Here is a 26,555-nt window from a genome sequence, read left to right as displayed (position 1 = left end):
CCTAATCAATTAACAAAGGTCACTCTAAAAGTCCTAAAGCTTCATCAGCAATAAGAGATCCAGTGTTCATAAACTTCTTTTAAAACCTTGCCTTTTCTGCTCAAGTCACATAGATGAAGGCAAAGCGAGGATGTGATAACGGATAACAGAAGTATTACATTATTGTTAGCCTGTATGGAAGCCTTGTGGAATTAGATTCAGATCTAATTTCTCATTTAATCTTTGCTCTTTTGGTGCAATTGAACTGAAAAATCAACGGAAAGATCTAAAATCCTGTAGTCTATATACACACTTAAGTACTTATCTACATAGATTACATTGTAGCAGAGGTTATAATACAAAAGTCCACAGATTTTTCTTAGTTTAAAAAGGCCATTGGGGTATTTGTTCAACTTCCACATACAGGTGAAACAGGTGTTGCTAGCAAGACAAAACTTAACAGAAAAGGAAAGTTTTAATCATAAGGCTTGAAATGTTGTGCACCTCTATGTCCAAAAACTCAGCCTTCTACATGGGGTACTCAGCATCTGTGCAGACCTGTAAGGCCACAACTTCCCAACACTTCTCATCACATCACCATTGAGAGAGGAAGACACAGCATCTTCATTCAAACAAACTGTGGCATTCTACATGTTTCCAGTTACATTTCTCTACCCCTCTCCCAGATAATTGGTCGACTCCTTCACCCTTTCAAAAGACTCCTCTGGTATTGGCGTCCTCCTGAGCAAGTAGGTTCCACAGGCTGCTCTGTGTTACTCACATGTGTGTGATGAAAAGGAACAGAAAATCTGCTCCCTCCTCCATCCCTGAAATGACACTTGTGCCATTTCACTTCCTGTTCCTCTCCTCTAGAGAGAGGCAGGATCATTTAGCACCCATTCATTTAGCAAACACCAGAGCAGCTAGAGCACAACTGAGCCTTATTCTTAAGAAGTGCAGCAATTTCCACTTCTTTTCTCCCTTTGTAGTAAACATAATACAGATTAATCAGTTAAAGAACAGGAAGTTACTCTTCTCTTTACCTCTCCTATGCATATGAATGTAAAGTAAATCAGGTGGGCTGGGCAGTTCAGCCCAGACCTTGCTCTAATTTGCACAGTGGGATGCAGACCTACTTGCAGTGGGTGATAAAGGCTGTAAAGTGATCATATAGCCTGCCAGGCTTCCACATTTTCCTTTACATTAGGCTGAATACAAAAGGCAGAAATGTTGTCTAATTTACAGTGCTGTTCATGGCATTGTAAAACCACCTCTATCAGGTTACTTTTCCAATAACAGAATTGGCAATTTCTTAATCAGATACCAATCTCAAACCCGTGTTCCCCAGTTTGTTTTGCACTAGGGCTAGACAGCCCTTCTGCTTCAGCCCGTGTAATGCTGCTTTCCATCCAAGTCCAGAAACAGAACACCCCTGGAATGACCACATTTTGTAACACTGTCCCTTCCTCTTGCACTTTCCCAGACAATAACTTAGGTGTAAAGTACAACTGTTGCTCTCAAGCAATGGTATTCACTCTGGCCACATCAATCTTCCAAACCTCTTGCAGAGCCTCAGAATGATGACTTGTAAGTAGACAGATCACCTGGACAAGGCTCCCTAAAGAAAACTTGTAGCAGGAGCCAAGTGGCCTTGGTGACTTACCTCTTGCAAGTCCTCTTTCCTTTAAGTTTAGAAATAATTAGATAACTTCATGCACACTCAGTTTCCTGATGCACTAAACAGAAAATATCTACAAGGAAGAGAGATTTGTCCCTCTCATTTTAAACGAAGTGGGTTTTCTTCATTTTTCTTTTTAAATAACTAGAAAATTTTGTTATAACTTTCATAAGCACCCTTTTCACTTTCCTCTGTTGCTACCCTTCTACATAAAAATTGCAATGAACAAGAGGAATCAAATTATGTTCTCAAATACAAGTATGAAAACAAAAATCATATTACTTGAGCCAGATAGAAATGTTATTCCATCACATTACCACTGCATTGAAAAGCCTCTGTTAATTTGAACTTGTATAGTTATTTTCACTTTGTTCTTATAAATGAGATTGTATTTTCAGATAGTCATGCCAAAAAAACATACCTCAACCCCTCCAGTTTAGCAGGTCTAGCATATAAAATTTGTTAGTTTTTTTTTTCCAGCTACTTTTCCCTCCAACAGGTTAAATTAAAATCCAGTTCTGAAAAGCCCCCAGTCTAGGGGCATGAGGGACTGAAACCCCAGATCAGGACACTGACATTTAAGACTGCCTTTACCACATTTAATAGATTGTAGAGTCCTAAGAGATGTTATTAACAGAGACTTATTTTGCAAATAATTTAAAGGAATACATATTCAAGTAATTCTTCAGAGGCTTGCCTTAATTTACCCTAGCAAAACATAGCTTTCAAAAGCTGACATGAAAGAGGTCATTAGTGTGATTGAGAGTATAGAGTACTAGCAACCAGAAAAGAACTGAAATAGTTGAACGGTTCTAATAGTAACTTTACACAGATACCTTAACATAACCTACAGTGTTTAACCATGAATACTAACAGCACATAAGCATCACAATGCATTAGGTATTGTTTTCTAAACCACAATTTCACTGGTCCCCAGGTATTTTAAAACAACAGGACTAAGGCAGCAGCTCTAACACATAAACGAGTCTGTAAGAAATATGCTTAATGCTCTTACCACTTAGAACCGTGGAAATAACAAAAGACAAGTCCCCTTTACAGCATAAGGCCCTTTGGTATCTTAAGCAGCAAATGAAAGAACAATTTCTTCAGTGAAAGGCTTTGAAAAATAAAGTGTGTAGGCTTCCCATAAAAAAAGGTCACTAGTTCTTTCCTTCTCAAAATAGCCAGCTACAGTCTTCAAAATATTACATTAAGAAAGCTCCTGAAATTCCTAGGAAAGAAAAAGTTAAACCTCAACAGTAGTACCTGACAGAGCAGAGGTTCTATCATGGGCAAGCTGAACATCCACCTTCTAGAAAGAAGAAACTACTGTTTAGTTTTCTGGAGAGCTTTATTAACTTTGGAGTAATACAATAAAAAGGATCTGAAATAGCTGCGTATTTACCGCATGTTCTAGAGCTTGCAAATATGCATTTGGAAACTCCCTTCGTGTTCAGCTAGCCTTCGTAAGGACTGGGGTTAAAACAAAATTTAAATGAAATAATTTATTCCAGTCAAGGCAATTGGTGGCAGTCTGCTTTTTCACACAACATGGTGCCACTTGCACGAGGTGATCCTTTTCCGTCTTCTCAGTGGAGCCAAGGACTGGGAAGTAATTCAGGATATTTCTGTGTAACTGCAGTGGCTGTGCTCAGTTACACTGAACTGCTTAGTTACACAGCTGGGGCAGTCAACAGCTCAGTTTTGTAGTGAACATTCTTCTGAGGTTCCAAAACTACTCATGTTACTTTTTTTTCCCCTTTCTCTCCACACCAGTTAGAAGCAGTATCAAATTAAGCACTGGGATATATAAAAATTTTGGGCAGGTCACCACATATATTTTTAAACCCCCCTTAAGTGGGATGTTGCTTTTGTCATGGGGCTGGTAATGAGGGTCTGGCATCACAAAACAGGTTGTAAACCAGCACAACCATTGAACCAGTGTTCTTAACTCTGTCCCAAACTTCCACAAAATTCTAAAACAACTTCTTATGCCTCCTGAATCTTGTTGCTGTTTACCACCACACATAATTATCTTACAAGAGAAGAAACACTAAATACTTTCTCTTCTCAGCCTCTTCCACATTACTGGTTAGAGATCTTCCTATGTAACATTGCTAACGAAACTTCTGGAGGCAGCACAAGAATTTACTTTTTGCAAAGTGCCCTATGGTAAAGTGAGAGTTTGTGCCAAATCAGGGCAACAAAAATCATCAATAAGACGTTAGCAGACACTGGAAGGACTGGGCTGCAGGATTGTGTTCGCTAGTGTGATTACAGCCTAGGCATTTCGTTGAATTTAAGAAACTAAATTCAGTAGTCATTTCACAGAAGTTGATTTGAGTCCACTTCTGACTAATTTTTAAACACTTAGCTGCTTCTTTTTGGATTGAACATATGCACCCTCCTTCAGTGCTCTGATGTTTGGTGAAGAGACAGGCAATCTTTAGCATGTGAGATGACTTTGCACTTACGCGATCCTGCTGCAGTACCAGGTGAGTGCAACATCATCAAGTCATTTTTCAAGTCTTTACCTGCTGGGTTCAAAGTTTCCCCAAGTCATGCTTTTACTAATAAAAAAAAAAAAAGAAAAAAAAAAGATGATAATCAGCTTACCCATGATCCAAATTTCATCCACCTTTGAAAGAAGTGTTTTACCCAAAAAGATCTTTTAAGTCATTACTAGCTGAGCTGCTGTTTGCCATTGTGTTTGCCGGTTGTGCAAAGTTCTGAGGAGCAAAGAAAGGATTACCCTGTATACCAAAGCCAGGCTGTCCTATCATGTTCATCTGAGGTCCCAAAACTGAACTGCTCGCAACTGGGGACCCCTGTGGGGGTACAAACTGATTAACCCACTGGCTTGATTTCTGTTGAGCCAACTGTTTCATACTAACTTTGGGTTTTTGAGGACCAAAAAGATTATCTAAAGCAGACATATCTGGGGGTCTGTTCTGTTGTGTCAATGGAGAGATTGCAGAGGCAGCATTCATAGGACTGTAATTTGGCATACTGGCAGATGGTACAACGTTCATTTTCGTTGTTCCTGTTGCACTTGGACCACTGAAGAAATTCTGAGTGGTGGGACCAGCTCCCATAGTGAATCCAGCAGTTTGAAAACCCATGCTAGTATTCAGTCCATTTGTTACGTTTCTCTTTGTGTTGTCAATAGGTGATGAAAATCCCATTCCAACAGCCATAGGAGGGACAGAAGAGAAGCTGGTTGAAGAGGCTTTGTTGATAGAATGGCTAGTCAAAGATGACATGTTATCTATCAAGGTATCTGTCAAGTCCTTAGTCTGCAAAATACATAAAAGGCAGTTTAATGTTTTTTTTTTCCTGTACAAACATCCCAGCAACAGTCTTTATCACTGCTCCTGCAGAAGTGGCATTCCTTGTTCAGAAATTAGGATCTACTGCATGGAATTGAACGTGGAATATAACTCTACTCAAAAGTAATTAAGGTATTTTCATTCTTTGCAGCTTGGAACTAGATGCTCTGCAGCTTTAATTTGCCATACAAGACAATACACAAAGTACTACTGTGACACTTGCTCACCTGCTCTATTTCTGCCCCAGGCCCTTTATATATCAATAAACTCTTTAGAGCAAACGCTTTCTTTCAATATGTGCTTATTTTCTTATGCAGAACAATGGCCTCCCAATAATTATTCCTTATGAAATCCCAGTAATTTAAAAACTGGGGAATATATTGCTACAGATGCAAATGGGAAGCAGATGAAAATCTGTTTTCATTTTTCTCAGCTGTGCTATTGTACTATCAGTTAAAACAAAGGTGACTCAGAGGAGATAAAAATGCTAAATGCATACATCACTTGGAAGGAAAAAGCATCACAGCTCCAATGGAAACACTGCAGTAGATTGTTCTTTCTCACCTGTTTCACTGGAGGTGTTATTGCTGTTGCCTGTGGTTTAAGAGGTTGCTGACTTTTCAGTTGCTGTGCCTGTTCTTGCTCTTTAGCTAACTTCTGCTTCTCCTCAAGTGTAAGTGATGCCTTTAAAAGGGAAAGTACTGACACTAAGTTGTAAAGAATGGTTATTCTTACACTGATACTTCTTTCCTAAATAGCACTATCATTTCAACAATACGTTAAAACAAGATATATTATTTATACAATGGGGTGTATTAGAAGGGGTGTGGTTAGCAAGTCAAGAGAGGTTCTCCTCCCCCTCTATTCTGCCCTAGTGAGGCTGCATCTAGAATATTGTGTCCAGTTCTGGGCTCCTCAGTTCAAGAAGGACCTCAGAGAACTTCTTGAAAGAGTCCAGTGCAGACTCACAAAGATGATAAAGGGAGTGGAACTTCTCCTTTATGAGGAAAGGCTGAGGAAAATGGGTCCCTTTAGATTGGAGGAGACTGAGGGGTGACCTCATTCATGTTTATAAAGATGTGAAGGGTGAGTGATGGGATGACAGAGCCAGGCTCTTCTCAGTGATGTCCAATGACAGGACAAAGGGCAACAGGTGCTGGAGCATAGGAGTTTCCATGTAAACATAAGGAAAAACTTCTTCACTGTGAGCATGACAGAGCCCTGAAACAGGCTTCCCAGAGAGGTTGTGGAGTCTTCTTCACTGGAGACATTCAAAACCTGTGCTTGGATGTGTTCCTGTGGGACATGCTCCAGGTGATCCTGCTCTGGCAGGGGGGTTGGACTGGATAATCTTTCAAGGTCTCTACAACCCCTAATATTCTGTGCTTTTTGTGATTTTTCAGTGGACCTACACACATGACTATGCACCCTACACAAAAGCAGTTGTTTTCTTAAAGCTTTAAATATGATAAATACACACTCTTTGTATGCAACCCCATCAGCCCTGTAGTAGGCAAATGGATGTAACTGGAATCCAAAACAAAGTAAACCACACCTTTTTCTGTTTTGAGGACATCTCATTCTCTTTACTTTCAGATCCACTAGTTAGAAGGTCAGTTCCACCAGTATTAAATACTTTGTCAATCTGTTTAGGTTCAAAGAAATGAAATATAGTTATATGAAGGGTGGTAATTTAAGGTAACATAAATATTAACTAAGGAATTTTTACATTTCAAATTTCTATATGTAGGAAATGCAATAAAATATTGTCATTTACCTGATTACTTGTACTATTAGATCTTGCCTCTTCAGACACATTCATTTGGTTAGCTATATCCAAAGATCTACATAGTGCAGAGTACACATATTATAAAAAGATAACTTGACAGTCATATCCTCAACTCAGCAAAGTAGATTATTAAAGGATAAACAAAAAAAATTGTATTATGAGAGCATTCCCATTTTTACAGAATGTCTACAAGAGACTGGAAAATATTAATATTCTGATTTGTAAAGGTTTCCTAATGATGGTTTCTCATGGACTTCTCCTTTTGAATGGGGCAACAGACTTTGGGTAGCCCAAGTTAATTTGACTCAGAAATCTCACGTGGTATCAGCCTCCATAAAATAGCTCTAAATGTCTTTAAATAGCATTGCCTTCTAAAAGGCTGCAATGTTTATGTTTCTCCAGTATGGTTCATCTTCTCAAAAACTACAGGAAAGCAACTTACCATACAGAAGCAAGACATAAACTGCACTGGTGGAGCTCAGCACAAACTTTTACATTTAAGGAATTAATTACAAAATATTGACTCAAAATAATAAACTGTGACTGAACTGTAGAAAAGTTCAGGACTTCATAAAACCATTGACATCACAATATTATCATTCTAGAACTAATAAGTCTTTGCCAAGAACTGTGCTTATTTAGGTAATTCTCAACTACTGAAGAATTACCCAGTTATTTTTATTGCTATTGTTAGAGTTTTCTCACATTTACTAAAAAACTAACTGAAAGTAATCTGTCCCCACTTGTTCCTTCTCTAATACACATATAAATAAACACTTACTTCTGTTGCTCTTGCATGACATGAAGTTGCTCAAGTTTTGTTTTATGTTCTGCCTCCAATCTATTAAGCATATCTTTTATGACACAAATAAAAGAATTGAACTGTAAAAGAAATGTATAAGAGATTTGGATTTTGCAGTGATGGAATTCAGACTTATAGAACTTAAAAGGTAATACCTCATAAAGCTCGTAACACAATATCAGATAAACTTAAGATTTTTAAATCATTTATAATCCAGTCACTATCTTCCACTAGATACCCAGCTACAAGCAGAGTATAAAAGAACACAGTGAAAAGAAAATATCACTTAAAAAAGAGGCAAGTCAGACAAAAAAAAAAAAACCTACAGATCAACATTACTAGATTAATTCTCAACAAAAATGAACAAAACTATTTCACTTCTACATTATCTACAACATTTTTAAACAAGAGCAAAGGAAGAAACTCTTCATTTGAATTGCAAATATGTTTGCAGCAAACCGCTTTTGCAGGATGTTTTTATGGTAATTGCATTTATTTTGCTATTTTATACTGGATCATTTATATGCATTGAAAAATAAAAAGCTTGAAATATGCAAATACAGTAGCAGGGGGTTTGGGGCTGGTTGTTTGCTTTTACAACAAATACAGGCAAACAGTAACATGAATTTTTCTCTGACATCAATTTAGATCCATTCCCTGCCAACTTATCAAGTAAAAGCAGACAACAGAAATGCTCCTACCTGATTGAGATTAAGATTGTTCTCAATACTAAGAGGAATCAGATGGGGCAATACTTTTCCTGCGAGCTGTTCTTTGGTAATTCCCAACTTCTTATGTGTAAATGTGCATTTGTAAATACCTGACATACAACAGCAAAACAGCACAAATCGTTTAGCAAACAACGTGTACAAAGTATCACTCTCTCTATACACAGATCATCTGAACATTGGTTCTGTGTGCAAGCAGGGACAAACATCACCAACAGAACCATAAAAGCTAAGTCCTTATCCACAATACAAACATATTATAGCAAGAGGCTTTGCGATGGTTCAGAACAAGAGGAGGTCCAAAGCAATACCTTGCAGTAAAGCAGTACTTTACATTAGGTAATGTATTGTCCTGGGTGATTTTGTGAGAATATGCATCTTTGAACATACCACAAGCAACTGAGTTACCACACACTGACAAATTGCCACTGGGAAATTAAGCTATGTTAACTAAAGACGTGTTCTCTCCTGGCATACTGAAGCGTCTGGGAGTAGCTATCACAGTGCTTTCTGCATCTCACAAAGACTCTCACCTAAATGGCTGGGGCTGTGTTACACATGGGATCAGAAATCATGCACAGTTATTTCTGTTCTACAATCACCAGAATGCTGGCAGGCATGAGTAATACAAGGTTAAGCCTACAAGTTCTGCAGTGTTTCTGACAGGGGGACTTCTCTGCTTAAATAGTTCATCTCTGGTGGCAAACACTGAACTAACATAAAAAAAGCAGCAGCTTTCCTCACTTTCTGTGCTCAGTATCAGAACAGAGCTGTCAGCTGACCAAAGAAGACATCACACAGTAGATGGAAGGTATTATGATTCCAGAAAAGAGGAGAACCCACACATATAAAATTGATTTCAGTCCATCATTTCCAAACTAGGGTTCATATGCAAGTAGCATTCAGGAGTAAATACAACTTTTTATTTGCAGTCAGCAAATACCAGTCAAAGCTGCAAGGACAAAGGGAAACAGCAGCTTTAAGTTAGTAGATAGATGCCCTCTTTGCTGATTTTAAGCAAATTAAATAATGCCATCACATATCACTACAGTGTTTAATGAGGGCTGCTGCTGGTACAGCTCAGCTTATTGCAAATGGTCTTCTACTACCCTACGGTCTGCAAGAAAAATGGCCATTGCCTTCCAGGCTTGGCCAGGCAGTTATATCTCATTCTTGGCACTGTGACTCTGGTTGGTCTCCTTGAGCCCAATCAAGTTGTTAAAATCACATATTCTGAGTTAGGCAAGGACCAGAGCGGCACTAGGAAGGCATGACGAGGAGTAGGACCTCCACTTCCTGAAGTAACAAGCCACAGGGTTTGGTTAACTGTTTAGTGAAGCTTCACCCAGACTATGCTCCATTTCAGTGCAAAGGCAGCCCTGTTTGCTTAAATGCCCAACATAATGAGCCTCACAAAACCTGCAGGCAAGAGCAGGAGATTTGTAGACAACCATTTACAGCATCTGACATAGACAAGTGGTAAGAGGAGACACAGTAACATCTTAAAAGCTCCAGCAGCATCTGAATGAAGTCAGATGGATCATACACTCTTCTGAGGGAAAGTCTCAGTGTGTCACAGCCCAAGAGCTGCCATGAGTACTCAGAACTGCACTGGGTCCTGAAGACTACAAATACATTACATACACTAGTGTTTGGAAGTACCAGCAACACTGATAACTGGTAACTGAACAGAGGCACACTCAAGAACCACAAACAGGAAGTTTTTAATAGTTATTTCAGCACTACACTACGTAAACATAACCAGTGATAACACAGAAAGCTTTCAGATTAACCAGGTCAAAACAGAGAAGACAAGAAAGTTGAAAATATTAATTACCTAAAATTCCCATTAGCACTGCTGGTTCCTTGGATGGAATTTGTTGTAGGAAAGGTAAAATATCATCAAGTACAAACCATTTATCCAAGTACTCCAAAATCTTGCCTAAGCACACTAGTGAGTTTACCCGGACCTATGAAGTTGAAGAATTAAACAAACTCTTTACCATATTTTTGCCTAAGAATAAAAGTCTTAATACTTAATACTCAATACTTAAAAAGAAAGCAGATGATACTGACTAGAGCCTTCACACAGAAAACTCAAGTTAAAAACTCTCTGTGTTATGAAAGGCAAACACATTGAGTTACACACTGCTCACAAAGCCTTGGCTTTTCTGCAGGACACACTGTTAATGTGTAATTGTGGAACACACTTCAACCATTTTTACAGTATTACTAACAGAGCAAGTTGTTAACTTTAAAAATTGTTAAAAATAAAAAAGTAAATGGTGCTCTTCTAATTGTAAGAAGCTAAAAAAATAAACTTAGGGAGAAATCAGAGCACATTGATGGGCTTTTCTTTAAAGACAGAACAGCAGAAAAGACAAAGTAATTAAAGGTATCTCAGGACTAAAAGATAAAATTATTAGGATACTTACAGCAAGAGAAGAAGTTTGCAAACATGCATTTTTAATTCTTGGAATTAATGAATTTTTCATTGATGGGTAATCTATTAAATTGGCAAACGTGGGAATTATGTTTAGGCAAAGCTCCTATGGAAAAAAGAATCCACATATATTCAAAAAGAAAAATGCATGTTTATTATAAAATTAGTATTAATATTACTCAGGATCAAAATTAGTTTAAAAAGTATTCTTATGCTTTCCTTCTACAGAAGTATTAAAGGAAATACAATATTCAACTAAGCTGACCTTAATCTGTCACACTCACTTAAAAAGGGCTGGAATAGTAAAGCATCATGATCTGTATACAGAACCTTGGAAATTGGATTTGAAAAGAGTATTAATGAATTTATAATAAAACATCTGGATAGCAAAAATATCTTGCATTTTCACAAAACACCTTTATAGAAAACCCAACTTTCATTACACCAAATGAACATTCCCCTACAACGGAGCAAATCTGAATGAGTACTATCAACAGCACTGCAGCAGCACAATGCTAAATGGAAAGATAAAAGAATGCATCATGATTAAATAGGCCACAGAGAAAAAAAGCAACCTGAATTCATCCCAATTTCAAAAAATAAGAGACAGCACTATTAAGTATATGTTTCAAAGAAATACCTGAGTGCCAAACTACTGATGCAGAAAAAGAACCATCACAATAGGTATTTGGAAAGAAAAAAAAAAAAACACTCTCTCCATAATACTGCAAAGGCATTTCAAAGGTAAAAGTCACATCTGCTTATCCAAAATCCTTCTTTAAGAGGTATTTTATTTAACTCCTCCCCTCCCTGTTTATTTAACTCCCCATTTCTGAATGCCTTTGGGTAACTGGAAGTTAATTCCAGTAGAAGAATGGTTTAAAAAAAAACACCACAAAACAACAAAAGAACTTTAGAAAGGTAGTGAAAAATCAAAATATGGGTAACTAAAAACGTCACCAGAAGTTGTATTAATGTGAGTTGACAGCAAATCAGGTCTCCCAAGGTAACTGTCAGCACACATGATCTTACCAGTGTGACCTCAGAATAAGCCACCTCTCACTGACTGGCAAGAGCATGCATGCCTGTGTAGTTTCTGCTGCACCACCAATGCAGTAAATGCACATTCTGGGTTTTGCTGTGGTGGCTAGGAACAATTTAGGATAAGAGCATTAGAACAACAGTCAAGAGGCTACTGGAAAATAAAGAAACTAACTTTTATTTTACTAAACCAAATTTTGTTTAATAAAACATTAATCTCTTTCAACATTCAGGAATATTACACAGCTGTACCATTTTTTCCCAAGTCAAGAAATGTATGAGTGTACACAAAGTTGGCACACTAGCTTAAAGAAAAGAGAAAAAAACCATTGTTTTAAATAAAGGTTGCAAACACTACACCTGGATCTGAATTGAAGGTGCTTCCAAGGCTCTATAAACCATTGGTAGAACACTGTTCTTGATTTCATCTGGTGGAGTTTTGGTTAGAAGCAAGTCCATTTTTTGCAAGAAGATCAACAAGATCTATTAAAAGAAGGACAATTCAGAAGCCAAAAGCTTTAACTCCAGAAAAGCACACACAGAGCTTAAATTGTATTGTATCATACTACAAAAACTTAAGAAGTTTTCTTGTAACTCAGTAAATGTGATCACTTACCATGTTGCTTGCCTGAAGGCATGGAAAATAAAAAACACTTTGACATATTACTGAAGTCAAAACCAGCAAATACAAATCAAACAGAATATGCACGTTCTAGACTAATCCTTTTGAAATAAGAAATCCATGGCTAAGGAAAGAGTTCTATTTACATCATGACCTCTTGTTAAAATCCACTCACAGAAAATCTTAATCCACAAGTCACTGTTGAAACTGCCAATGAGACTGGCTTCATCCTCCTGACAGCCACACTTCAGATATTTGTGGACACTGATAAAGCCCTCTCTTAGCCTTCTCTTCTCCAAACGGCTTCAGGTCTCTCAGCCTCTCTTCATAAGAGAGATGCTCCAGTCCCTTAATGACCTTCACAGCTCTCCGCTGAACTCTCTTCAGTAGTTCCCTGTTCCCTTGAACTGGACAGCCCAGAACTGTACACAACTCCTTTACAGTAACAGTAATCTCTTACTATTTTTATGTTCTATTGTACAACCCTGCTAAGATTGGCTAGATATGTGATGTTTACAAATATACCTTCTACAACCAACCCAAAATAAGAACCGAGTGGTAAACTAAATGTTTCCTTGTTTGCTAATCTACTTTCATCTACAAAGGTAAATATACCCTCATAAAACACATTGAAAAAGTAGGGGTACAGGCTTTGTGTATTTCCTGGAAAAAAATATCTATTTTGTATGAATCAAGACTGATTGCCTGGATAAGTACAGAGAGGGTTGGGTAATCTGCATGATGCTGGAAAAGGGAAATGGCACAATTTAATCTGAATAATATTAACATACCTGGATTGGTTCTTGCTGCTTAAAAACAGGACCAAGATCAGGCAAAACGAGCCTGACATATTCTTCTTTGGTGCACTCTTCAGCAATTAGGAGAACATTGGGCAAGACAAAGGGTACCATATCAGGATTCACAAATTCAGCAGTCAAGCAAGGCAAAATTCGCTGAATTATAACACGCTAGAAGACAAAAACCAAGCATGCATCACACTGTGCTGCACTGCAGTAAGTTGATATTGTGCCAGTGCAACCTGATATTTAACAAAAAAGGTGACAGACAATTTTCAGGTTTGAACTCCTTATTTTCACAGTATACTCTAGCTAATTTATACTGTGCCACTTCGCTTTCTTTTCTCTGCACTCAAAACATAACTGGAGTCTGTAACAACTATAAAGGTCAACAAAATGTAATTAACATACAGGAAACAGAACTTTCAGCCACATACCTGAATTATGAAGCCTTAATCTATCTGCTTTCTTAAAAAATGACCCTTAAAAAACACTCTTAGAAGACCCTATCACCACCACCCCTCCCCTCCAAAAATCATCAGTTTTTCAGTAGTACCCTATCATTAACTGAACACACAATTCTACTCTATCTCCCTGGAAACTCCAGGTACTTTCCTTAACTGGGATTCTGCTGATGAAATAAGATATTCACACTTTGGATGTCTACTGTAAAGTTAGATGTCCTTAAATGCTTTTAAAAATCAGTAAAGATAAGTACATAGTTCAAAGGGCACAGTCCCTTCCTCATAAAACATACTTCCAAGAGGAAAAAAAAATTAAAATGAATGCCCTAAAGATAATTAGGTCAGTCAGTGGCTGTCTAAAGTTAGGTGAAATACATCCCATCTATTTCCAAATTCAGAGCATCAGCAATTTCTGATCAAAGGAAAAAAATACTACATTAAAAAGAGTATTGAACGTGAATTTTGAATTTTACAGTGTATAGTTCCAAACAGAGTTAAAAAGAATGTAGTGCAGTGGTTGAGAAGCTCAGTTATTTTATTATGTTATGAACTATTGCTATTTTTCTACCATATGTGCATTAAGCCTTATATAAATTACAGAATACCACAAAAGGAAAAGCAGTCAGTCTAGACAGTGTCTAATGCTACACAGGTGAAATCTGTGATGACAGGTATTTGCCTTTGAAGTTTCAGGGCACTGCTAGCATAAGAAAGCACTTAGTCTGTTAAGGGAAGGATGCTTTGCCTCATTCAACATAAAAGTACTGTCTTGCTATGAAAAAACTTGAAGCAATCTTACTGGGAGAAAAAGTGGAAAGATGACTTCAAAGAGCTGTTATAGCACCTGGAAACAAAGGGACTACCTTGTAACTGGAGCCAGCTCCCTTTAAATTGCGATGAACTACAAGAGGACAGGCAAATCATGGCTCCTTTCACACACTGAGAGCATAATTTGGCACTTTCTCTTTAAAGAGTTACTGACAGCTGAGGAGTATTTCCACACCGATTATCTTCTGATCTCTTCTTGTTTCTTACTACTCTCTTCTGGCAGTCTCATGGCAGCCTATTATGCTACAATGCTACACCAAGTGCATCAGAGTGTTCATAGGTGTTCACATATTTTTAAACTCCCTATTTCAAGACATCATACAGACATACCTTAGGTAGTTTTGGCAGAACCTTTGGCAGCCCTTTAAAAAACTGTGATTTCTGAAGGTTATCCCTTTGGAATAATGAATCAAAATATTGAAGTGTCATTGCTCCTACGTCATCAAAGAACGGTATCTAAAAGTAAGATTAATAGCTTGTGAGCTGGAGGGAGACAGCATTGATGTCAAAATTACAGTCATCGATTTACCTTTTCAGTGCACTATACTAAGCTTGAGAATAAACAAACAATTAGAAAAGTACATTTTTACATATTAAGAAGTATAGTATTCACAGATAAAGGATGATTATTAAGAAGGATTTTTTTTCCCAGCATTTTAAAGAACGTCATGCATGTTGTGTATATCTAAGTTAACTTATTGTATAGGAAATAAGGTTTGGTCTACAGAAAAACATGGAATGAAAAGTAAAAACCTTGCTTAAAACTTCTTCTAGGAATAATTATGCTATTTAATATTACAATAGAGGATTAACTACAAGACCATCCAGATCTAGCTACTCCCCTGGAAAATTCTAATGAAGCCACAAGCATTTATACGCAGTAAATGTGTAACTATAAAATATTCTCTTCAGTGTTCAGCCCTACTTGTAAACCCTGTCCACTGTAACTTCTCACATGATCTCCCACATTTGCTTCACTTCAGCAAAGTATTGTGTAAACCATGTTTATACTTAGACCAGGCTTACAAAGATGGCACCAACAAAATACCAGGATGTTTCATCTATGGCTGTGGTATACTAATACTGCTGCTTCATCCTTAATGAGGGAGTGATAAAAACGCATGATGATAACCAAGCCATCCCTGAATATTCAGCTTTCAGTTAGCAGATGAACAAAAAGAGAAGAGTGTCTATCCCAAACCTACACAGACTGGAATGGAAAGTTTCGCATTCAAAAACTTGTAGGGGTGAAGATTTGTCCTTCCTGCTATCTCCCAGTTTTAGAGAGGGATGTATCAAACCTCACAGGCTCACAACAGTTAAAGCATTGTTTCTCAGACTATTCAGACACTTGGTTTCAGTTGCAAAATGTGTGCAAAAAGAAAGGATATAAAAATTTAAACGTGCTGTAAGGCAGAAAGAGAAGGCAGTAAGAGTAGCGCAAATAAAAAAAAATATATATAATCAGAAAAGCAGATTGGAGTAGAGCAATAAAGAAGAAAAAAATTCACCAGCAGAGAATACAAGCTAGTCTGTGCTGTGGACTTAAATTCCACCTTCTGGATCACACACCAAAATGTATGCAATCATGGAATTCTACACAGGTTAACACAAACCAGCCAAAACTAGCAGGGTAAAGCTGCCCAAGTCAAGCTCTATTATAGCTTGTGTCATGCTGGCAATAATAAACTGATTTAGAACTAAATAACATCTCTACCCTACAACAGAGCCCACAGTGCACATGTGGCTAAAGATACTTGGCTTTATAAACCCCTAACTATTTAATACAACCATTTACAGTTCTTTGGACAAGTGAGATACCCAAGTAACATTTGCCCATTTCCTCACTTCCCACCTTTCAGCACACACATTAGCAGAACCATTAACCATTCCCCCTCCCTTTTTCACTCACTATTTCTTCCAACTGGTAAGACACTGATTTATCTCTCTGCATAAAACCTTTTTATTATGACATAAAAAGAAGAAAATTGTTTAGCTAAGCAAATCTACAAGCAGGAACCTGAAAGGTTATCAGATATGAGAAAGTAGGGTATACAACAAAGGAAGAATCATGCTTTTAAGTTCTACTTTCAGATAGGAAAGTAGAGGAAGAGTTGGTTAAATTAAAACTTAAATTATCCTACTTGCAATTAATTTTAGCTTTATGATGGCAAGTAAACTCTGAATACAACTTAAGCCATTCTGCATATTTAAGAATACACAAAAAAATATATGCCAAAAGTTAGTCCGTATAGTTATTGCCCTTTATCATTTTATGGCTTTAAAATCCTTCCAAGACAGCTTAAAAAATTAAATTATATAAAACCATAGCACAGAAGACGTCTCCAGCTGTATTGGAAAGAAACAAAGTAAGTGTTGCATTCAATGATTATTCTCAATTTTGTCTCAGCACCCACTTCTTCCATATTAAGGTCAGCATAAGGACAACTTTTGGCATCGACTAACATCATTCTTTCCAAAATTGTTTAAAAAAAATATTTAACATGTCAACTCAAATGTTGAACAGGAAACCACTTTAAAACAGCTCTATTGTTTCCACAAATCAAGTACAATTTTTCCTCTTTCCTTTGGCTACTTTATTTTCCATGAACTGACCTTAGTCATCTGATCTGCATCTGGTCTGACTGCTGGAGCTACATTTAGGAGTAGCTTTACATGTTCACGCACCTCCTCTGGTATATTCTGAAGAGCACTGGAGTTTAAACGGCTCAGCTGTGGAAGTAATTTAAGCACATGCACTCTGAAGTCAGAAAATCTTGCATGTAACTATTTACAATATAAAACACAACTAATACTTTGGCCTCTTGATGGTTTTTCTACCCATACTGTTGATATCCCTCCCTTAGAATCGTAGAATGATCTGGGTTGGAAGGGACCTCCAAAGGTCACCTAGTCCAACCCCCTCTGTAGTCAGCAGGGGCGTCCTCAACTAGATCAGGTTGCCCAGAGCTCTGTCGAGCCTCACTGTGAGTATCTCCAGGGATGGGGCCTCAATCACCTCCCTGGACAACCTCCCCCAGTGTTCCACTACCCTCATGGTGAAGAACCTGTTCCTAACATCCAATCTACATCTACTCTTCTCTATGTTTGAAGCCATTACCACTTGTCCTATCACCACAGGCTTTTGTAAACACACTCTCTCCATCCTCCTTGTAGACCCCCTTCTGGTACCAGAAAGTTGTTATTACGTCTCCCTGGAGCCTACTCTTCTCCAGGCTGAACACCCCCAGCTCCCTCAGCTGTCTTTGTAGCAGAGGTGTTCCAACCCCCTGATCATTTTTGTGGCCCTTCTCTGGACCTGCTCCCTAAGGTCCATGTCCTTCCTGTACTAAGGGCTCCAGACCTGGCGGCAGTACTCCAGGTGAGGTCTCACCAGAGCAGAGCAAAGTGAAAGAATCACCTTCTCCCCTTTTGTAATCTATTTGCTTCTGATCCTTATGGACTGCTTTCTGTCTCCCAACAGCCTACCTGCTTTAGGTCACACTGCCCTATTCTAACTTGCCATTGTGGTCAGGTTATCAAACCCAGATTCATGCTATTATCTGAGGTGTTGTCTACACACATTAAAATATAGCACTCACAACTAAGGCAATGGGCACAACAAAGTAAACTTGCATGTGGACATACATGATGATAGTTGGTCCAAGTTCACTGTCTTCTGTTAATATTCATGGTCCACAAAGAATGTGAAATAGCTAACAGCCAAGTGGACACCAATTGCCATATCAAGTGATCAAGTCACTCTAAACTTAACCATCTTCAGTTGGTCACTCACTACCTTGTGTTTCACACTGCTCACACCAACAGGTAAATTACTTATTGCACAAGATGAGTATTCAACAGCTTTACAGAGAAATCAGGTGAAGAATAACATTTGTAGATTATGAAGTTGGTACATGCAACCTTCTCTACACATATTTTTATCTCCCATATTATGCTAGGATTCTTTTTCACTGTTACAAAGATAGCAAGCAAGGCCAGGTATCATTGTCAGATTGTTTATGTTGAAGGACTGAGATTGCGTTCTAAACACTTAAATGTTTTAAAGCAGTAACTTTTCAAATATGAAAATCAACTAATAATAGTCACAAATAGAGCAAATACCTGATCCAGCTGTCTACTAAAGCTTTTATAAATATCCTGCTTGTTGACCTCAAAAATTGGCTTCCCTTTATTGAACACTGCATACATAACAGCTCCTAGAGAGTACATATCACTGGCTGTCTCGCAGCTCACAGAGAGAATATATTCTGGTGCCAGATACTCAGGATTTGGAAGACATAAGGATGGTAAGTTGGGATCCCATTCCTTACAAGGGAACTTTGGCTACAACAGAAGAAAGTACATTTATTAGGGTTTTTTTAAGACATTTTAAACAAGAAACTCAAGCAGCAATAAAATAACTGATGCACTGAATTCAATTATGAATGAAACAGAAAAAGAATAAGACAAAACTGTTAAGAATCTGTGTCTGAAGCTTAAGAGTGATGAGCTGGTGCAGTTAAGTCAGAATATTAGATCTGGGCAGTGTAATGCAAAATCAAAGCATTACTGTAAGTGGGAAACATGAGCTATGATGGGAATCTGTTTTAGGAAGCAGCAAGCAGGCACAGAGTAGATGGAACAAACTATTTAATGATGACAAAGACATTACCTCCTGTTCAGATGGATTTGTTGACTGGATACAAAAATCAAAGCCCATAATTTTCCATGCTCCACTCTTATTTAAAATGATATTTTCAGGAGTAATATTTCCATGGACCATTTTGACACTGCTATGCAAAAATGACAAGCCTTCAGAAACCTGTCAATAAAAGATTCTTGTTTCAGCTTAATATGTCTTCAAATATCCAGTAAGATATTTACAACAATTCTGTTCCTGTGGTCACAGCTAGACTGGTAAGTTAATTAAGAAACAACTTTTCACCACTATTTTAGGTTATGTCTTTAAAATTATGCATGAAGGAAAATAAACACACATGTGAAATTAGCAGATGGAATTACTAATGCTGATTTAACTATCACAGCATAAGAACAAAAATGTTTTTCAAAGTTGATCAACATGTTCACCAAATAAAGCCTGGGAACTACTGCTTCTTCACAGAAGGTAAAGATTGACATATGGGAGAGACAGCTGTAGTATAGACATTTATATGTAAAATAAAAAAAAAAAACATTCCACTTTGTATTCTCCACTGAAGAATAAGCAAAACCAGTAGCAGCTCAGAGCCTCCAGTGTTCATCTTCTCATACTTACAGTGATCAGGGCACTATCATCTCTCATTTCCCAGTTATTTGATTTACTGACAAAATGTTGTCAGTCTATAAACTTTAATAAACAGTCACTAATACTAAAAGCACAAGAAAATGGTCAGGATAACCTGTGTCATACCTGAAGCAAACCATATTTAGTCTCCACATCATAAAGTTTATACTCTTTAATGTCAGATGGCACTGGAGAAGGTAGGTTGTCCCAGCTGCCAAGAACGTTAGCCAAACTTGCACAGACTGGTTCTGTACAAAATGCTAAGCAATCCCTGGAGAGGAAAAACATAAAAACATTTAATTGTAGATAAATGTAATAAAGCTCTTCACTGGGAATAAAGAATGATACAAACACTGTATTAACCACTAGGTGCTAACCTAAAATGTTTCTATTAACACAACTAGGGCTACAAACCTCATTTCTGTAGAAAGCACAAGAAAGAATCAGAGCACAGAAAGACAAAGTCTTTAATTTTCTTCCTTCTTGCAGAAAATTCATTCTCTTCAGCTTTACCATAGAGCTTACACATTTACAGCTAAGGTATAGAGAACAGGAAATACCTAGGGAACAGTGGTTTTCATAACATAAACTCTCTGACTGATATTATTTTGAGGGAATAAAAAGAAAGCTGTTTTTTTTTTTAGTTTAGGAGATAACTAAATAAGGACCCCAAAGCAGAGTAATGGAAGGATGGGCCAAATCTAATTAAAACAATTGAATACTGCAGAAGCTGAAGTCTATCATACAGTGCAGTTTCTTTAGCAGTTCCCTGAATAACATCAAAGTGAAATTCAGAGTAACATAATAGTATTACGAAAACCAAGTTGAAAATAAAAGTGATGGCAAAAACTGCATATGCTTTGGGGGAAATGGCAACATATGGAATCTCTAGTAAATTAAATATCTGGGACTCTACTACTATTTTTAATGGGTAGTAATGACATTAGGAGTGAATTTATAATTTGGATTTTTTATTCTTTTCTCCAGTAACAAATTTAATATAGAATAATATTGCTCATCTGTGCTATTACTGGAATTCAAGCCAGTTTTAAGTAAATGCATTGACATTAAACAATTAGCATAAAGAGTTACTAATTATATAAATGCAGGGAAAAGTGTATACATCATGTTAAGTGTATACATTCACATTAAATATAATTACATTGAATGCCAACAATTTGGAGTAGAAACATTCTATTAGTAGTGGGAAAGCTACCTACGCACTAGTCAAAGTGACTTTCTAACCCTGCTTCAGCCGTGCAAGTACACCAAGTATCCCCCAGCTCACAAAAGAGAAACAAATGATGACTTGTAAGCAGTTCAGCACAACTGCATGTTACTTTGCAGACACAAGAAAACCACCACTAGTTACAATCTAGCCAGGAGTTCATGACTCCAAGAATAAGCACTCTAGAAAGACCTGCAATTCTACAGAAATCTTACAGAGTGCTTGAACAAGGTTACACACACTAATATTCTAAACAAATAGTTATGAACTCCCTCCAGAAACCATTCCACCAAGCAACTGGACAGGTTTTGTGCTCTTGATGTTTCTACCTGTAGCTGAGTATGCTGAGTGTGAAAAGAACAACTGGAGCAAAGCACAGGGTACCACTAAAAAAATCATGCACAACAACTCTTGACATAAGACCTGGGTCAGGATAATCCCGAGCACAAATACAGGCTGAATGAGGAGTTGCTCAAGAGCAGTCTCAAGGAGAAGGACTTGGGGGTGTCAGCTGAAGAAAAAGTCAACGTGAGCTGGCAAATGTGCGCTTGTAGCCCAGAAGACAACTGTGTCCTGGACTGCATCAAAAGCAGTGTGACCAGCAGGATGAATGAGGTGATTCTCCCTCTCTACTCTGCTCTCGTGAGACCCCCACATGGAGTACTGCCTCCTGTTCTGGTGCCCCAACACAAGGAAATTGAACTGTTGGAGCAAGTCCAGAGGAGGGCCACAAAGGTGATCAGAAGGCTGAAGCACCTCCTCTATGCGGACAGGCTAAGAGAGTTGGGGCTGTTCAGCCTGCAGAAAAGAACATTCTGGGAAGACCTTACAACAGCCTTCCAGGAAGTCTACAGGAAAGTCTCAAAGGGATTTTTACAAGGACTTGTTATGATAGGACAACAGGGAATGGATTGAAGCTTGAGGAAGGCAGATTTTGAGTGGGCATTAGGAAGAAATTCTTTACAGTGAGGGTGGTGAGACACTGCAACAGATTGCCCAGAGTGGCTGTGGATGCAAGGCCACGCTGGATGAGGCCTTGGGCAACCTGGTCTAGTAGAAGGTGTCCCTGCCCATGGCAGGGAGGTTGGAACTAGATCTTGAAGGTCCCTTCCAACCCAAACCGTTCTATGAAACTATAAATAACTACACTGTAAATTTTACTCAAAAAGCTTTCTAAGAACACCAAAGTCGTCTTAAAACTCTGAGGTGTGAATATTAGCTTTCTCTTCTGAAGTACAGAGTTCAGGGAAAACATAATTACAGATGCAGCTGCTGAGTCGATGAAATACTGTGGTAATTTTAGGAAGAAGCCTGGGGTATACTCTAGGATTCACTTGTATACACAGTGACTGAGGTGACCCTAGGCCATTTAGCATTTAATGGTTTATTTACTGTTGGAGAGTACTGAGAGCCATCTTCAATTACCTAATTAATCTTCCTTAGGCTATACTGAGCCACAGGGGCAACTGCAGCTTTGAACCCTTGTTAATGTGAAATGTGTTTAGTACTGGAGGAAAGATATCTATGAATATGCAAGTGTCATTTAATCCAAGAAATCTTTCCCAAAGTAGGCACAGGAAAGATGAAAACACTTTCCTACAGTAATCTCACCCTCCTAAAAGGCAGCACACTTGGAAAAATGCAAGTTAACAGAGACACTCAAAAATGCTGAAGCTTGAAAGGCAAGGTACAGGAATCTTTTATTAAGCTACTACTTAGAAAAATTATTTTGGAAAACACCTCTAAAACCTTTTCCATGATCTTCTTCAACAGGATTAGGATCAGCTTTCTAATTTTAACAGGAAACATTCATTTTATTTGTTGGTTATCACTGTGCTGTTAACACTACATAAAATAAATCTAGAAGACTAACCTATTATTATGCCTAGTGACCCACCTTAAACAAATCAAATAACCACTACAAAACACAGTGAATTTTGTCTCCCTTGATCTCCAATCTCACATACACTAAGTAAACGCATCTCATAAATGGAATTAATGTATGAACAACCTTTTGAAAGAAAAGGATTTTTAAGAGATTTCTTTACAAGTTAAATTAATTGAACTACAAAATTTTCATGGTGTAAGGGCAATTTATAGCCTTGTAGCTGCAGCTGGGTTAAGAATAATATAATTAATTGGATTCACACCAAAAATGCATTCTATGACTTGGGAGAAAGAAAATAAATCTGAGTATGGGATGTACATCATCCTCACAGAAGTAAATACAGTAAATTTCATCAGATCTACGTGTTGAATGTTCCAGTTACATCCAACAACAAAACAATAATGAAGTCTACTCTCAGCTTTACTACATCTTACCTGGATTCTTCCAGTGGATGTTGAACAGTAAGCAGTCGAGGGTGTCGAAGCCTGGTGAGCTGTTGAACACCTCGTTTTAGAGAATCAATAATCTGATCCTTTTCAAACTTTTGGTACTTGTCTATTAGCTTCTTATCAAAGACAAAAACAGCCACTTCCTAGAAATGAGCAACAAAATTATCTTGGTATATTACACAGTCAAAATCCAAGTCTATACACAATTACATACACACATTTTTTGAATCTACAGTACAATCTCATCAATGCAACAGGTATTTCAATGTATATGTGCATATAAATACACATGGTTCTTACTTTATCCTAGTCATAATCACACAGGGTACTGTATATAACCTCTGGAATATGTATTATTGTAGAGTTAAGGTACTACTGTTCCTTATCTTACATGCTAATATGTGAACTGCAACTACTGTCTGAACAGTGGCAAAGCAGCAGATCCACAGGACAGAAATCAGCCTGATTTTAAGTAGATGGAAAGTATTTGGTATTAGGAAACATTTATTTGCTGAAAGAGTGGTGAGGCATTGAAACAGGCTGCCCAGGTCTCCATCCCTGGAGGCGTTCAAGAAACATGTGGACATGGCACTTTGGGACATGGTTTAATGGCTATGGTGGTCTTGGGTTAAAGCTTGGACTCAATGTTAGAGGTCTTATCCAGCCAAAACAACTGTGGGAACTAAGAACAATTAAAATATTCTAAGCATAAATGCATTCATTTGCCATTACATTAAATTATACCAAGTGGTGCTGTATCAAACCAGACTCTGTTCCAGTGTCCTGCACCAAACCAGTACAACCTATATGAAACTAGACAGTCACGTACAGTAACTTATAGTCAAAGTAATCAGTTAATCTGATCAGACAATTCACATGATAAGACAGTAAGAATTTTGTAATCCTTAAACATGTAAAAAGAAGTCCCAGAAACTTTACAACCAGAGAAAACAGTTCTTCCAACCAATCCCTTCAAATGGAGTAAGATAAAATTAAGGAATTATATGAAACACTGAAATGACAGAGGTTGATGTGAAATAAAAAATTAGATTACATCACCACTCTGGAACCATTAAAGAGAAATAAATCAATGGAACAAAAAAAAAAAAAAAGTAATTTAAAACTTTATAATGAAACTGAAACTTCCTTATACTCCTGTAACAGCACTACAAATAATGATAAAGGTCAGAAACCAGTAGAAAATAATACGAAAATACACTTTTCAGTCCCAAGAGGAAGTCTTCACTTTTCCAATTCCTCAATCTCTGTATTGCAACTGAGCAAAACCATACTGTTTTGCTGAGAACAAATGATGACATACTTCATGATTAATTTAAACCATAAAAAGTCAGTACTACTGCCAAAAAAACCCTGTAAAGTAAAACAAATTAGGCAACCAATCCATGTTAAAATAAATCTCTTCATTCTTGTCAGATCACTTTTAACTCAGATTCATTCTTGATCTTGGTCTCAAGTTGTTTGCTATGCATGCAGAACCACTTCATTTTCCAAGAGTAAAGGTTTAAAACTATCACCTATGTAGCTGAGTACAATGTATTTAAACAATGCTGAGTTTTTTTCATCTTACTTATAGTACTATCCTTAGCATTAGTCTACCCAGCTGAATTTTGGTTTCTGTTCCCTATCAGACTGTTACCTAATGCTTTACAAACTTAAGCTTTTACTTGATGACCCACCTGTTTTGTTGATTTTTTGGTTCCATTAAATATCTTCCATGCAAGACCATTCCCACCACTGGCAATATGTCGGCCAACATCAAATTCCCTGGTGACAGGATTTCCCATGACTGCACTGGTGACATCAGCCGTTACCTTTGTAACGGTGCTCTTCAATTTATTCAGCATGGACTCCATTGTCACAGCTGTGCACCAAGCTATGATCCTACAAAGGCAAGAGAACACAGAAAAGCTTCACAGCCCTCTCAGTTTCTGTCAACGCAAGACACATGCTGAAAACTCTAATATCTAACCAATGATTCAGTGGGATACAGGACAACCCAGAAAAACAACACTGAAATATAACTCCTGGGGCTTTCCAGCTGTAGACAGCCACACTGCATACACATATCTGTGTGGGTATGCCAGGGGATGACATGGCATTGCTTCTATTCCTCCTCAAACTTCTCAATCTCTTGATCATTCTTTATTAGATGCAGCAAAGCAATTAAGGACTGCGTAATTCAACCACTTCTTGAAAACAGGTAACTGAATAAAGTAGAGGATCTATAAACTACTCCAACAAAGGGAAAGGTTCACACCTTGTATCAATATCAAACAAGAGAGAACCAAATCCAAATGAAAATCAGGCTCCTTCAATCCCAGTGCTTATGGAACTGCACATTTTCTGAAGTGAAGGACTGCTGGAGAGCTCAGACCAGCAAAAGAACAGATGAGTATTAGACAGGTAAGAAAATGTGTGCTTTACCACATTGTACTTGCCAAAACAAAAGCTCAAAAGTCAGTATGGTGCAGGTGACGTGGGGTGAGGTGGGGTGGTGTGAGTGATGTGCCAGCCTCAAAACTTGGGGTTCTTTCATGGTGGGTTAGCCTATACCTATGCAACAGGTATGCTAGTACCAGATGGGAACTACTTTTCTCAAAAGCAAAGGAGGATCCTTGCCCAGAAACGAGTGGGAGCCAGTGACAGAGCTTTAAACTAGTTGGGAAGAAGGAAGGCAAAGAAATCACGCTGGCCTGTGATAAATAGGATTGACGTACTGGGGGCTTCTGAGGAAACTCACATGAAATACCTCAAGGAAATCAAGGGGAGCTCTGCTAAGAAAGTGATGCAGACACTGCTCAGCTGAAGCCTCTACAGGAATGCACCCAGCATGGGCAACAAACAGGAGGAGTTGGAAGCTACCATGTGTAGAAAACTATGACCTGGTAGCCATCACTGAGACTTGGTGGGATGACAGGAGTGTAGCTATTGATGGCTACAGACTGTTCAGAAGGGACAGGTGAGGAAGGAAGGTGGAGGCATTGTCCTCTATGTCAGGAAAGAGATAGAGTGTGAGGAACTGGCCCCCAAGAACCGCCATGAATGCATTCAAAGCTTATGGATAACAATTAGAGACAAAGGCAACAACGAGAACCTTGTGATTGGCATCTACTACAGGCCACCAGATCAAGGGGAGCCCACTGATGAGGCTTTCCTACTCCAGCTGCAGGAGGCTTCATGCA

General features: G+C 38.0%; 1 protein-coding gene across 2 annotated transcripts; it reads right to left on the bottom strand.

Moving 5' to 3' along the window:
- Positions 1-4,311: 4,311 nt before the first annotated feature.
- Positions 4,312-25,226, bottom strand: SCYL2 (SCY1 like pseudokinase 2). 2 transcript variants are annotated; one of them, XM_054386739.1, is made up of 18 exons: positions 25,050-25,226; positions 23,338-23,495; positions 19,914-20,058; positions 19,176-19,325; positions 18,626-18,847; positions 17,117-17,233; positions 14,831-14,956; positions 13,203-13,379; positions 12,406-12,417; positions 12,150-12,272; positions 10,741-10,854; positions 10,143-10,275; positions 8,279-8,397; positions 7,557-7,657; positions 6,764-6,830; positions 6,542-6,631; positions 5,551-5,670; positions 4,312-4,953 (listed from the first exon to the last, which is right to left on the bottom strand). In XM_054386739.1, the coding sequence occupies exons 1-18, from the start codon at positions 25,224-25,226 to the stop codon at positions 4,312-4,314; spliced, it is 2,793 nt and encodes a 930-aa protein (XP_054242714.1). The 2 variants fall into 2 exon arrangements, with proteins under 2 accessions (XP_054242714.1, XP_054242713.1); XM_054386738.1 differs by lacking the exon at positions 12,406-12,417.
- Between the last annotated feature and the right edge of the window lie 1,329 nt (positions 25,227-26,555).

This window comes from Indicator indicator, chromosome 14 (assembly GCF_027791375.1).
Source record: "Indicator indicator isolate 239-I01 chromosome 14, UM_Iind_1.1, whole genome shotgun sequence".
In the NCBI taxonomy this organism is placed as follows: domain Eukaryota; kingdom Metazoa; phylum Chordata; class Aves; order Piciformes; family Indicatoridae; genus Indicator; species Indicator indicator.
The sequence above is the reverse complement of the archived record's forward strand: the minus strand, read 5'-3'. Positions and strand labels throughout refer to the sequence as shown.